The 14,145-nt window shown below is 41.6% G+C and overlaps 1 protein-coding gene across 3 annotated transcripts; it reads left to right on the top strand.

Annotated features, from left to right (window-relative positions):
- The first annotated feature begins 4,505 nt into the window (after positions 1-4,505).
- Positions 4,506-11,232, top strand: LOC101585219 (pancreatic alpha-amylase). 3 transcript variants are annotated; one of them, XM_004636964.1, is made up of 10 exons: positions 4,506-4,673; positions 5,005-5,151; positions 6,087-6,275; positions 6,754-6,822; positions 7,301-7,434; positions 8,069-8,191; positions 8,280-8,379; positions 9,531-9,649; positions 9,756-9,881; positions 11,043-11,232. In XM_004636964.1, exons 1-10 carry the CDS (start codon positions 4,506-4,508, stop codon positions 11,230-11,232), a joined length of 1,365 nt encoding a protein of 454 aa, XP_004637021.1. The 3 variants fall into 3 exon arrangements, with proteins under 3 accessions (XP_004637021.1, XP_004637020.1, XP_004637022.1); XM_004636963.1 differs by having other exon boundaries at positions 6,754-6,984; XM_004636965.1 differs by lacking the exon at positions 6,754-6,822.
- Positions 11,233-14,145: the final 2,913 nt, after the last annotated feature.

Here is a 14,145-nt window from a genome sequence, read left to right as displayed (position 1 = left end):
TTTGCTGTAGTTATAACCTTCACACGTACTGAAGTTCAGGTGGAGCTCTACAGATTTTGGAGTTATCCAGCTGCGTCTGGCTTAGGTATGGCTGCTGTGCTGAGCTTCTTCCCGCTGCGGACCTGGGCTAGGATTGGGTCTGCGGGTTCCTGGAACTGGGCAGAAATTCCTACTCGGTGGGAGGGGTGGGGTAGGTAAGGTGGAGTGGTGGGGGGCGGCCTGAGGGGGTGGGAGAGGGTCCTGCCTATGCTGCGCCTGGGCTGGAACTGGTCCCGCCAGCGTAGGGTAGCAGGAAGCTCTCCACACACTCACCGGACCTGGGCTAGGACTGGGTCTGGGGGTTCCAGGAAGTCGGCAGAAATTCCTACTCGGCGGAGGGGTGGGGACATACGGTGGAGTGGTGGGGGCTGGCCTGAGGGGGCGGGAGAGGGTCCGGCCCACGCTGCGCCTGGGCTGGGACTGGTCCCACTGGCGCAGGGTAGCAGGAAGCTCTCCACACACTCACCAGACCTGGGCTAGGACTGGGTCTCCAATCTCAGTCTTGATCACTGACTCAGTGTGCCCTGGAGGCAGGGCCGGCACAACACGTTGGGGATCAAACCTCGGGTAAAGTTTTATATTTTCTTGACTCAGCTTTGGTAGTTCATATGTATATAGGAATATATCTTTTATTTCTTTGTTTTACTGTGAGAATAAAGGTTTCCAAAATAGGTTTTCAGGATCTTCTGAATTTCTATAAAGTCTGTAGTAATTTTACCCTTTTCATTCCTTATTGCATGAATTTGAATTTTTATTCCTTTTTTTTTGAAAGGTTGACTAGAGGTTTTTCAATTTTATGTATTCTTTCAAAGAATCAACTTTTGAGTCATTAATTCTTTTATTGATTTCTTTGTCTCCATAGTATGTATTTCTGCTCTGATCTTTATAAATTCTTGCCTTCTTCAGACTTTGTGTTTGACTTGCTTTTCTTTTTCTAGAAGCTTCAGGTGCAGCACAAGATTGTTTATTTGGGCTTGATCTGTTTTTCTGATGTGAGAATTTAAAGGTATAAATTTCCCTTTCAAGACAGCTTTCATTTCATCCCACAAGTTTTGATAAATTGTATGTGCATTTTTGTTTGATTGTAAATGTTATTTATCTTTTTCTTTAATGTCATCTGTAACCTATTGATTGTTTAGGAGTGTTTCATTTAGTTTCTATGTATTTATGGAGTTTTTGATGTTTGTTTTGTTAATAATTTCTAGTTTCATTGGACTATGATCAGATAATATGTATGGGACAATTTTGGTTCCTTTGTATCTACTTAAGCATGATTCATGTGCTAGTATATGATCTATTTTGTACATCACCTTTCCCCCTAAATCCTCATGGAGTCATGTGGCTGACTTCTACAGTTTATGATTCCTTCATGATCCACTGGGATTGTGGTTGTGAGTTCTTCTGGGATTATGGGTGTGAGTGCTACACCCAACCTGGGGTGGATAGCCTAAATGCAAATTAAGGGAGACAGACTTGCTCTCTGCAGCCTTTATCACCATTACTCTTCTCATTATCTCTTGCTGTTTTGCTGTTTTCTGCTGCCATGAACAGCTGTCCTCTGCCATGTGCCACCCTATGTTGGATCCAGCCAAGGATGGAGTGAAACATTCATTAACTGGGAGCTAAATAAGCCTTTATTTCCTTAATTTGGGTGTTGGGTATTTATCCCAGCAATAAGAGAAGAGTAACTGAGACAGAATTTGGTACCAGGAGTGGGGTGATTACTGTGGCTAAACTGGACCATGTAGATTATGGGCTTTTGGGAATGGATTGTGGGAAGAAATAGAAAAGGTTTGTTTTTTTCACCTACAAGAGAAGAGCTGGAACAACTTCAGCTGTTCTATATGGGAGGTTTTGGTCAGAACTCAGAACAGAAGGCTGATAGAAAGCCTGCTTATAAAGATGAGGCTGGAGAGGTTTCTGCTGGAAATAAGGACTGCATTGGTTGTTACACTCCAAATGATTTGTGTTATGGCTCGGCTGAAAGTTCATCTGCATTTTGCTTGTGTCCAGAGACTTTGCCTGAGACTGATATAAAGAGCTACCAACTGATTAATCTGGCAAAAGAAATTTTAAAGCAGCCAAATATTGGGGCAGTGTCATGGCTACTGTTAGGGGCTTTTATTCAGGTGTATATTGAGAATGAAGAGCAAAGAGCCCATCACGATGATTTAGCCTTTGTGAGTTTGGCCAGAAAGGAAGCTCCAATAAAGCTTTTCAATGCAAAGACATAGTGAGAGGATCTCCATTGCCAGGAAGGCACTAGAGAATGGAAGGGATGGCCTGGAGGAACCACAGCAGGAGGAAGGTCTCCACCTTTGCAGTCCCAGAAATGCAAGGGTGAGGGACTTTGCCTTGAGGAGAAAGCTGTAGAGCTCCCTGTTCCAGATAGTGGTGGTGGACACACCAGGTTCCAGCATAGAGAATTTATTCCTCAGAATCATGGTCAGAGTGCTCAGCAATCCAGGCACTCCACCCCTACAGCAAAGAGAGAGGAAACCCTGGCTACTGCCTCAGCTGGCAGCAGACTTGGCATCATCCATATGGCATTGGTTTTGGGTGCATTCAGAATGCAGGAGTTCAGAGGTTAAGAAGGCTTCCACCTATATTTCCGAAGAAGGCCTGGGAGGCCAGGCAGTGTGCCCCTGAGAGAGCAGTGTGTTAAGTTATAAATGAGAATCCTCTTCAGTGGAAACCCCAGAAGTTTGGAAAAGCCAAGAATGTGGATCTTCTAAGGGAACTATAAGGAGGGAACTAAGCCAGCCTAACCTTGGGAGCTCCAACTACCAGTAGTACCACAGGGGTGGAGCCACGTGGAGCTCCCATTTTGCCACGGGTTGCTTCAGATGTTCCACATGGAGCTATAGGACTTAATGTTTGCTCTACTGGATTTTGGACTTGCTTTGGTCCCAATGTTTTGTGTCCCCTCCTGTGTGTACTTTTTGGGATAGTAAATGTTTTGCTTGTGCCATTGAATGTTGGAAGTGTTTAACTTCTTTTGTGCCTGGGCTCACACCTAAGAGTTTGCCTTAGATATTGGAGGAGACTTGGGACTTGAACTTTTCACAAATGCTGAAACAGTTAAGACTTTGGCAACTCTTAGAGATGGACTAAAATACCTTTTGCACAAAGGGATGCACATGGGTCTTTGGGGGAGGGAGTGCCCAGGGGCAAAATGTCACAGTTCTAATGTAATACAGTGTTCAAGTTGTAAAATGTTAGTAGGCATGTCTATGTACCTAAAAACTGTTTTGAAAAAATGTCTGATTTCTAAGTTGACTAGGGGTGGATTGTACTGGTTGATACATCGTGTCAACATGAGAAGTTTAGAAGTTTATTAAGTGACTCAGCAGAGAGCCAGGATTCTTAGTTTGTAAACCTCCTCCTGTGCAAGAAGAGGGCCAGGATATTGTGTGAGTTCTACACTATCAGCTCCAGGGTAGCTTCTTTATAATATAAGGAGGGGAGAGAGGATGGCGAGAAACCAAAGCTGCTGCCTTTCCCTTTGCTCTTTGCTATTTTTCTGCTGTCATGAACTGCTGTTCTCTGCCATGTGCCACTCTGGATGGGAGCCAGCCATAGACAGAAACCTCCACAAACTGTGAGCTAAATAAATCTTTCTTTCCTTAATTTTGGGTGTCAGGCATTTTGTCCCAGCAATGAGAGAAAAGTAACTGAGATATTTATCATTATAACCTTGACATTATCATTTGCATTATGCAAATAAATGAAACACATTCAAAAGTCCTTAGGTTGGTGGATAAAGATTTTTCTACCTGAATTAGAAACCCTTCATAGGACTTGATTTATGAAAGAAGGAAAATATACAGGAGTTATGTTCTGTAGGATTTCACCATATTTCAATATATTTAGCTTCAGGCAAGTATGTCATGGCCAAGAATCCTACTGCTTCAGCCACAAGTTTGTTCTTCCTTCCATACAAGTCATTTAACTCAAGTAATTTCTAGAAATTTTATGTGGACATTGAAGTGAACATTCCTGCAGTTTTGGGGAGCAGTACTGGAGGCTCTTGTGGTTTGGAAATGCAGCTCTTGCAAATATTGAGAGGATCAGCAAAATCTTATGTTGGGTGTGAGGGCAGGTGGCTTTCAAGGCGCTTTTCCCGTTTAGAGAAGGATATCATCAATATGTGTCGTCCAAGACTATTTAAATAACATGTGAATGGGGACTGTTTGCATATATCAAGTGCGAGATGTTGAAAACATTAATATCTTCAAAAGAAAACAACCTAGGTTCTGGACAACTATTTGGATTATTTTGGTGAGAGATTTTAGGAATGTTCTTCAGCTGTTGAGATAATATTGTGATTAATAATCTTTTAAAGATAATGAATAATCAGCTCGTTCTTTAAAGATCGATTCAGGTCAATATTGACTTCATTTAATTTGTTCTTCTGCAGGATTATAAATATGTGCTAGAAAGAACCCTGATCACTTCACAGCAACATGAGGCTCCTGCTGCTGCTGTTGGCCGTTGGGCTGTGCTGGGCTCAGTACGACCCACACACACAGTATGGCCGCACCTCGATTGTGCACCTGTTTGAGTGGCGCTGGGTAGACATTGCACTGGAGTGCGAGCGCTATTTAGCTCCAAAGGGATTTGGGGGCGTGCAGGTGGGCACCATTCACAGCATGTATTGCAGGGTGTTTGAGCTTGCATGCTCCAGTATTTTAAGCAGGCTTGGTGATTGAGAACAATATTTGAATTGAATGAAAGTACTGCATTATAGTCTTCTGAGAAAGAAAATATGTAGTATTGGCATATGCTTTTGTTTTGTTGCAGGATATCTCCAATGTATACGTTTCTATTTCAGTGGTTATAAAGCAGAAAAGCTATATGTAGAAAGATTCAGCAAGTGCTTTGGTATATTTAATAGCTTTTACACTCTGTAATGATATAAAATGAACACTAATGTGATTCTTAGTAAAACTGTGTTTTTTGCAGGTCTCTCCACCCAATGAAAACATTGTCATCACCAACCCTTACAGACCCTGGTGGGAGAGATATCAGCCAATTAGCTACAAAATCTGCTCAAGATCTGGAAGTGAAGATGAGTTCAGGAACATGGTGACTAGGTGCAACAACGTTGGGGTAAGGGAATGCAAATTTCCTTAAAAATGTGACAAAGCAATTGAGGTTCTGTCCCCCAATCTTGCTATTTTTCTGAGCAGAAGCGTGATTGAATTTAAAGTTTATAAAATCTTTACTTTCTTTTTTTTTCTCAATACAAAACAAATGGTTGTAATGAAAAAAGCAATGGTTCTCAATGCACTGATTTTAAGTCTCCCCATGTATCTTTAACATTTGAAGATGTGTTAAATGAATGTTTCTTTTATTTTTTTATTATTTTTTAAATGAATGTTTAAGGAAAATTATTCACATAAAACATATACACCTTTAACGTTATACTGAAGCATACACTTCATTTTTTTTAGGGGAAACCAGGGATTGAATTTAGGCCCTTGTCCTTGCCCTTGCCAGGGAAGCACTTACTCCACTGAGCCATCTCCCCGGTCCCTTACACCTTTAAACCCGATAATCACCCTTATTTCCCTTCAAGATTTTTGCATGAAGAAGTGGCAATGCTTGTCCTCTTTGCATTTGATTCATGCATCCATCTTCCCCCGCCTCTGCTTACCCCTGCTGTTTGCTCATTAAGTAGCTTATCCCCTCTTGCCTAGTGAACTTCAGGGATCAACTGCTCCATTCTCCTTGTGACTCCATGAAAGTACGAAAACCAACCACCTCTCCTGTCTTCCCTAGCTCTTAGCTCGTGTCCCAAGATTCTCCCATGGCTCCAGAGTGATGGGAATATCCTATTTCCTGACTGGTCACTGATGCAGCCACTTGACCAGGTGGCAGCAGTGGACGAAGTTCTTTCAGGGATGCTTACTTGCCCACTTGACTTTGAAATGTCTTGTGGGTAATTAGTTATGAAATCAATGCAGTGGCTTGGAGTTTTCTGGACATGTTATGCTTTAGATTTCTACCTGAAGGGAAGCTGATGTGGATGCTCTGCTCTCCAGGTCCGGATTTATGTGGACGCCGTGATTAACCACATGTGCGGTTCAGGCAATGGAGCAGGAACCAGCAGCACTTGTGGGAGCTACTACAACGCAGGCAACAGGGAGTTTCCAGCAGTCCCGTACTCTTCTTGGGACTTCAATGATGGCAAATGCAATGGAGAGATTAATAACTACAATGATGCTAATCAGGTAAATTTACAAAATTACGAAACATACCGAGGTTATTTATACCTGTAATGTTTCTTGCATATACTCATGGATACCACGTATTGTTTGACATTCCTTAGCTATACTGCTTATTAGCCCTGATGGGTGAAAAATAAGGAAATTTTTTTTTCTAACGCTGCTCCCTAATCAGAGGTTTGGGAATCTTTGCTAAGTGGTAGAGCACATCTTTGGTATTCAAGGTGCTCTGGGTATTTTCCTTACACCACGAAAAGACAAAAGTGAAAGTGAGAACAAAATCACAATACTTTCAAAGCTCATCTCCTTTCTTTCCTCCTGTCTAGATTTCTAAATACAACCATGTCGGAGTGTCAGTCACCTGAGGGATTTGTAAAGGAGGCATGATGTTAATAAATATGATTAATTTTGACTGAAGAATTCAAAGGATTCTTGGGTGATAAAGGATATGTCACCACTCTATCAAAAACATTGATCTCAACAGGTCCGAAACTGCCGTCTCTCTGGCCTTCTTGATCTCGCCCTTGAGAAGGACTATGTGCGCACCAAGATTGCTGACTACATGAACCACCTCATCGACATAGGGGTGGCGGGGTTCAGACTGGATGCTGCCAAGCACATGTGGCCTGGGGACATCAAGGCGGTTTTGAACAAACTGCACAACCTGAACACAAAGTGGTTCTCTGCAGGAAGCCGGCCTTTCATCTTCCAGGAGGTACAGCAGTGCATACGTAGTATATGATGTGGTAGACTGTGTTCATTAGAGCGTAAGTGGCAGACTTAATGAAGCATGTGATCTATCTAAGGCCATGATCCATGATGGGGTACTACTGTTTACCTTCTTTTGTTTCAAAGATAGCATGTGTATTTATTTAAGAAAGTAAGTTTTATGGAAATGCAGTACTTTTCTTCAAAGGTTTGTCTGTGCCATTTTTCATGTCCTTAGAGACTACGTGGAAGACTGAGAATAAGTGAGCGCAAAGATACTTTAATTTCCCTCTAAAATGACTTTCCTCCTGTATAAAATCCAGGTCATTGATCTGGGTGGTGAAGCGATTACAAGCAGTGAGTACTTTGGAAATGGCCGTGTGACCGAGTTCAAGTACGGCGCAAAGCTCGGCACAGTTATTCGCAGGTGGAACGGAGAGAAGATGGCCTACTTAAAGTAAGGGAAATGTTATTTGTTATTTCCGTTTTGGGCATGTGTTTGGCACATATCCAGAATGGGAAATCTTCATAAAACCTTGCTGTTTGAATAGGTATCAAGGTTTTGATTACTACCAAGTGTTAGGCTTTATTCTTCTCAATTAATAATCTCTTCATGTCAAAGCAAATATTCTAGAACCTGAACAGACTACCAGGAAATTATATGCCATAATATTGAGTATTCTAGGTTTCACTATTTTTATTTTTAATATGTGAATTCAGTTAATTATTAAAATTAATTTAACATTTTATTCAGTACCTATCATGTACTCAGAATCTAGAATTTACATATATGATGTGAAGTCATCAATTTCAAGTATTAAAATAATCATATTACGACCTGTCATTGAAGCCTGATTGTAACACACAGTGATACGCTATTTAAGGTGATAGGAGAGGTCATCCTTCTGAAGTCCATCTATGTTTCAATATGCTGGATCTTATAATGTTAAATAGATTATAAAACCTTTTGGGAAGTCAATTAATTAGAGAATTGAACTGTAGAAGCTATGAAGAAAGAAATGCACAATATAGATATTCTGAGGCAATTGTACATGCGTATGTATAATATACACAAACTATTTTTAATACAGGAACTGGGGAGAAGGGTGGGGCTTTGTGCCTACTGACAGAGCCCTTGTCTTTGTGGACAACCACGACAACCAGCGAGGTCACGGAGCTGGAGGAGCGTCGATCCTCACCTTCTGGGACGCTCGGTAGGAACCATCGTTCTTCTATTGCTGTGACTAGCTTTAATGACTAATTGAAAACTCTCTCCTCATACTGTCGTGCTGAAATTTTCAGAATGTATAAAATGGCTGTGGGATTCATGCTGGCTCACCCCTATGGCTTTACCCGAGTGATGTCAAGCTACCGTTGGGACCGCAAATTTCAGAATGGACAAGTAAGTGTTGGAGCTGTTTAAGAGAACTCTCACTCAATAAGGACAGTCTTTAAACCTTTTTCAGTGGACCACAGATATGGCTCCATGGTGCAGTGCCTGCCTGGCAAACATAAAGTCACGAACTTGATTCCTGATACAAAAAAAAAAAAGAACAAAATTTTTTTTTCACATAAAGAAGTTACATTTGATATTTATTCTTCAAGTATGTATTTAAGTGTATATTGTTCATCATATGATACGATTTGACACTGATTCCTCTGCTATATTTATATGATTTTGGAAGAAATCTGTTTAAAAGGAATTCCAGTCAGAAACCAAACACAATTTAGTTAACTTAATACAGCAATTAGAATGTGTAGCTGAGCACTTGTATATAGAATGTTCTTTAACATCAACTCGTACTAATTTGGCAATTGTTGTGTTTAAGGCAATTTCACATGTATTTAATTTCTTTGCTGACCAGCTAATGGTCTCTTTTTTCTTTCTTCCTCTTTTTTTTCATAAATGATAAATCTGGGCTGACCAAATAGCTCAGAAGATTAAAGTGCCTGCAAGCAGGCCCAAGGGCCGGGGGTTCAATCCCTGGGCATGCCATGCCAGCCCCGCCCCTGGGGTGCACTGAGACAGAAATTGAGATGGGGCGTGGTGGTGGCACATGTCTATAATCCCAGCTCTTGGGAGGCTGTAAACAGGAGGATCAGTAAGAGCCTGATCTAGTAGTGAGACCCTGAACACACTGTAGACCCTTCCATTAGATACAAAATAAATAATAAATAAATAAATAAAACTGATAAAAAGAGAGCCCGTGTGTAGACTGTCTTCCCTCTTTTTGATTCAGTGTAGAAGCCTGCATTCTAATCCTGCTGTTCTCTTCACTAAGGCTCTTGCTATTTCAGAGACATTGAGAAATGATATTAAGAAGCTATTGTTAGTAAAAACTTAACAGCATAAAACTTTGTATAATTTTTTCTTGGAATGTCGCACTGTAGGAAAGGAATCCACGGACCTAGTGGGATTAGCTAAGAAAAGTTGGATTCCAAATCAAGCTGTTACAGATGTTAAGTAGTAGCTGATAAAGCTTGCTATAAAGGAGAAGGAAGACATGAGTGTGAGTTCTTCATAAAATCTAAAGTCTTTTTCTCCCAATTAAGGATGTGAATGACTGGATTGGGCCCCCAAATAACAACGGAGCAACCAAAGAAGTGACCATCAACCCAGACACCACCTGCGGCAATGGCTGGGTCTGTGAGCACCGCTGGCGCCAGATCAGGTGGGGGCAGTTACTGAGCCATCTCCTCTAGTCGGAATTTTTTGTTCAAGTTTTATTTTATTGAACTTGAAAGATACCAGAATCTTATATGGGCTTTTTCTTGTAGGAACATGGTTGCTTTCCGAAATGTAGCCAATGGCCAGCCTTTTGCAAACTGGTGGGACAACGGCAGTAACCAGGTAGCCTTTGGAAGAGGAAACAAAGCATTCATCGTGTTTAACAATGATGACTGGTGAGTCGATAGCAATTACATATTCATGTTCTGTTTTGTTCTGTTCCGCTCCTCTCTGCTGTGTTGTGTTCTGTTTTGTTCTTTTTTATTCACTGTTGCCTCATTTGCCTGCTCAATTATTTTCATCACCATTAAAAATCTTGTCATCTGTGGAAGAAGGAAGCATAAAGGCGAAAAGTGTAAGAAGAAAAATGGTGGTGACTCCCGACGCATTCAGTGTCCCGCAGCGCCTTTCTTCTTGCTGTCGCGCTGATGTCCCCTGAGGTCCGCGGAGCCCCAGCAGCGCGGTGCCAGCTTCTGCGGAGCGCATGTCTGGGATGGCGCTCTTTGCCCACTTCTGCTCTCCGATCTCCACCTGTCTGTCACTCTGAATCACTTTTCTCCACACTTCTCAGGGTCAGTGGCTTTTCTCAGCAGTGTTTTGACCTCTGGTTCCAAAATTTCCCACTGTTTTGCCTTCTGGCGTCATCACGACATTGTTTCTTCTCTTCTGATGGTTCCTCATTCGTCATCAGGGTCAAAGGGGCTGTCTGCAGGTAGTTTCTACACACAAATAGCAGTCCTAGGCCACGCCCAACACGTGTTTAGCCCTTCTCAGCCTACCTCAGAATTTTAACAAAAAATGAAGAAGTATATCCAGTACTTACTCTCCTTTCTTTTGGAAAAAAAAATTCCCATCTTAGGTTCTGTAACTTTTCTTTTCGCCATATGAAGAGCAAAATATGTTAATACATGTTATTAACATTTTCTTTTGCTATTGGGAATTGAACTCAGAACCTTGCATTTGCAGGGCAGGCACTATGCTGCTGAGCTGTATTCGGCCAGAAGAGGAAAGATTTAATGTATTTATGCTTAGCACACTTACTGTTTTCATCGAAGAGTGACAGTTGCTATGCACATTCACTGAGATTCTTCACCCTGCCTTCAGTGATATCCTCAAATTGCTGCAAATTGTTGTTCATTTCCATATAGGCCAGTGAATTCCCACGTCTTACCTAAAGCCTCTTTGTCTTGAGAAAGCTATTCTCACATGCAGGAGCAGGGTCTGAGTTTTCTTCCTTTGAGCCCCCAACTACTTAGTACTCTGTGGCACAAAGTTGTTGATGTCTTATGTTTGCAGAGTTGAATTTATGTTAATTAATAAATTGTAATATTTTTCAGGTCTCTGTCCACCACCTTGCAGACTGGCCTCCCTGCCGGCACATACTGCGACGTCATTTCTGGGGATAAAGTTGATGGCAACTGCACAGGAATCAAAGTCTACGTTGGTGGTGACGGCAAGGCTCAGTTTTCTATCAGTAACTCGGCCGAAGACCCCTTCATTGCCATCCATGTTGACGCAAAGTTATAAACCCCAAATAAAATGCCTACAGAAGCATAACCATGTGTTCTTCTTGACTGCTGTGTTCATTAATCTTACCAATCAGTACCGTTCAGCAATCCTGTGATAAAGTGGTTATGTGCAGGGAGAAATAAAAAGACACATGTAAGTACAGAAATAGAATATAATTTATCCCAGATATTATGCTGCTTCAAAATGACTCAACTGAGTATACTGAGTACAAAATTTTAAGAACTGAAGAGGGCACCTTGCGAAACGTGTTGTGGTCAACACCATCTGCGCAGTCTGCCTCACCCACTGCTGCCTGTGCTTGGGCTTCCTACAGCTAAGTCTAGCCCCGAGGTGCTCTCTTAGTACAGCCTGCCACACAGTGATGCTCCAGCTGATTCATTTGCACCACGTAAAAGGATTTTGAAATTAATAGGGAGAATAGTAGAAACTCATGCAAGGTGTAAAGTGTGCAGAGCTCAGAAGAACTTCCTCCTTTCTCAGTTATCTTTTCCCATTTTCCTTTGTGGTTTTTACTTGGTCCTGTCTTTCTTGTTGTTCCTTCTCTCTGACTCTCCTATGGCTTCACTCTGGGCTTTCCTGAGCACTGTATTCCCCTGCATTTTTCCTAGTCCGTTAGGCATGCTTTCCTTCTCTTGATTCTAAATATAGTTTCTCATAGTTTTGGTCTTCATGCATGTCTCCTCATAGTTCTCAGTGCTTTATGCTTTAATGTGTAAAGAGGAGCTATATATTGAAATTCTCCTTTATTTTTATATACTCATGTTTCCCTATGTTTTTTGTGATGAAGATTCACTGAGATTTGCTCACAATTCTGCACAGTACCACTTGGGCTACAATTTTCATTCTGTATTAATCTCATGAAAAGAACAAAAACAGAACAAAAAAATTCATAAAAATGGTTGATTATTTACAGATTAGCAGCTAAGTAAAACATAATTTTACATTCATGGATACCTAGTTTCCCTAGGCTTACTAAAGCAGCCTAGGGTCAAAGACGCCTGACCTGAATGTACCGGTACTGAGCAGAACAGAGAGACCCAGACAGGAATTTCCTTGATTAATATTCCAGGAGCCCCTGGGTTCAACTGAGTAATACTCCCAAGCACATAATATTGTGATGGGAGAGAAAGAAAGAAGTAAAGCTACTCCCGCCTGCCCAATTCTGTTAGTCTCATTCTGCTGTATTTCTAGTACTTTTTAGTTTTTTTTTTTCCTTGAATTACAAGTTTAAAATGGAAAATAGCTATGTTGTTCAAATATCATTCAGGGAAAGGTCCTGAATTTTTCTCTAGGTATTGCCTCTTTGATCTGTCAAGATAAATAATGTGTACCTCATTCCATAACACTTCTGTCCTTTAACTTGTATGATGCTGCTATCATGATAATGGTTGCTGTTTTTCATTGTCATTGATCCTCCAAGATTACATATACTTTGTCTTCCAAATTGGAAGAAAAAACAAACCCTTGCTTTGGTTGGATATGGCCTGTCTTCTTGGGCTCTCTCCGGCAGCCCTGCATCCCATCATTGTAGTGTGAGAGGTAGTGGGGCCTTGGGATCAGGAGCACTCATGTTGAGGCTCTTAGATCACTGAGGTACTGCCCTCAGCAGTGTTTAACCAAGTTCTCTGGACCTCTGACTAAGTTTTTAGAGACTGAGATGTTGTCATGGTTTGCATCTAGTTGTCCCCCCAGAGCCTCATGCAGTCACTGTGGCAGCTTCTAGAATGTATGATTAATTCATGATCTAATGCAGGGATTATGGGTGTGAGTGCTATACCCACCCTGGGGTGGATAACCTGAATACAATATAAGGAAGGGAGAGAGGCTTGCTAGCTGCCACCATCACTGTTCTTCCCCTTTGCTCTTTTCTGCTTTCTGCTTCCATGAACTGCTGCCTTCTGCCATGTGCCATTTTGCCTTGAAGTCAGCCAAGTATGGACTGAAACGTCCACTAAATGTGAGCTAAATAAACCTTTCTTTCCTTAATTATGGGTTTCAGGTATTTGGTCCCAGTAATGCAGAAAAAGTGAGACAGAATTTGGTACTGAGAAGTGGGGTCATTGCTGTGATTATACATACCTGACCTTGTTGTTCAAGAGCCTTTGGGAGTGGATTGTGGGAAGAGATAGAAACTGTTTGGGGATGACTCCTGAAAGAGAAGTGCTGGAACACTTCCAGCTGTTCTCTATGAGAGATTCTGGTCAGAGATCACAGAAGACTGGAATGCTGATAGAAATCCTGCCTAGGCTGGAGAGGTTTCTTCTGGGAAAAGAGAATTCATTCGTTACTGGATTTCACATGATGTATGTTCTGGCTTGGCAGAAAGTTTGTCTGCATTGTGCTCATGTCCAGAGAATTTCACTGAGATAGATTAAGCATGGTGGGCTGATTAATCTGGAAAAAGAAATTTCAAAGCAGTCATATGTTTAGGCAGTGGCATGGCTATTGTTGGAGGATTTTAGTCAAAATTATGTTGAAAATCAAGAAAAAAGAGACGAGTATGAAGATTTAAAATGTTGTGAGTTTGTCCAGATAGGAAGCTCCAATAAAGCTGTGGACTGCAAAGATAGAGCTGAAAAGATATCCATTTTCGAGAAGGAACAAGAGAGTAGAAAGGATGGCCTGAGGGCATCAGAAGAAGCAGCAAATCTCTATCCTTTGCAGCCTCAACACTACAAAAGTCAAAGACTTTGCTTTGAGGAAAGAGCCAGAGAACGCTCTGTTCCAGCATGGCAGCAGCATAGAGAATTTGATCCTCAGAATAAGTTCCACAGTGCTGTGTCCAAGCACTCAACCCCTACAGCCAAGAGAGAAGAAAGCCTGGCTACTGCTCAAGGCCGCATACCTTGGCATCATCGACAGGACATCGGTTGTAGGCGCATGCAGCATGCAGGAGTTCTGAGGTTAAGA

The sequence above is a fragment of the Octodon degus genome, unplaced genomic scaffold (genome assembly GCF_000260255.1).
Source record: "Octodon degus isolate 3935 unplaced genomic scaffold, OctDeg1.0 scaffold00084, whole genome shotgun sequence".
NCBI classification, from domain to species: domain Eukaryota; kingdom Metazoa; phylum Chordata; class Mammalia; order Rodentia; family Octodontidae; genus Octodon; species Octodon degus.
The sequence above is the reverse complement of the archived record's forward strand: the minus strand, read 5'-3'. Positions and strand labels throughout refer to the sequence as shown.

What these genes read in the sequence shown, in the direction of transcription:
- LOC101585219 (XM_004636963.1), top strand. Translation starts at nt 4,506, where the DNA reads ATGAGGCTCCTGCTGCTGCTGTTGGCCGTTGGGCTGTGCTGGGCTCAG. An exon ending in GGCCTTTCATCTTCCAGGAG is followed by an intron (nt 6,985 to 7,300) that starts GTACAGCAGTGC and finishes TATAAAATCCAG; the next exon opens with GTCATTGATCTGGGTGGTGA. An exon ending in GAGAAGATGGCCTACTTAAA is followed by an intron (nt 7,435 to 8,068) that starts GTAAGGGAAATG and finishes TTTTTAATACAG; the next exon opens with GAACTGGGGAGAAGGGTGGG.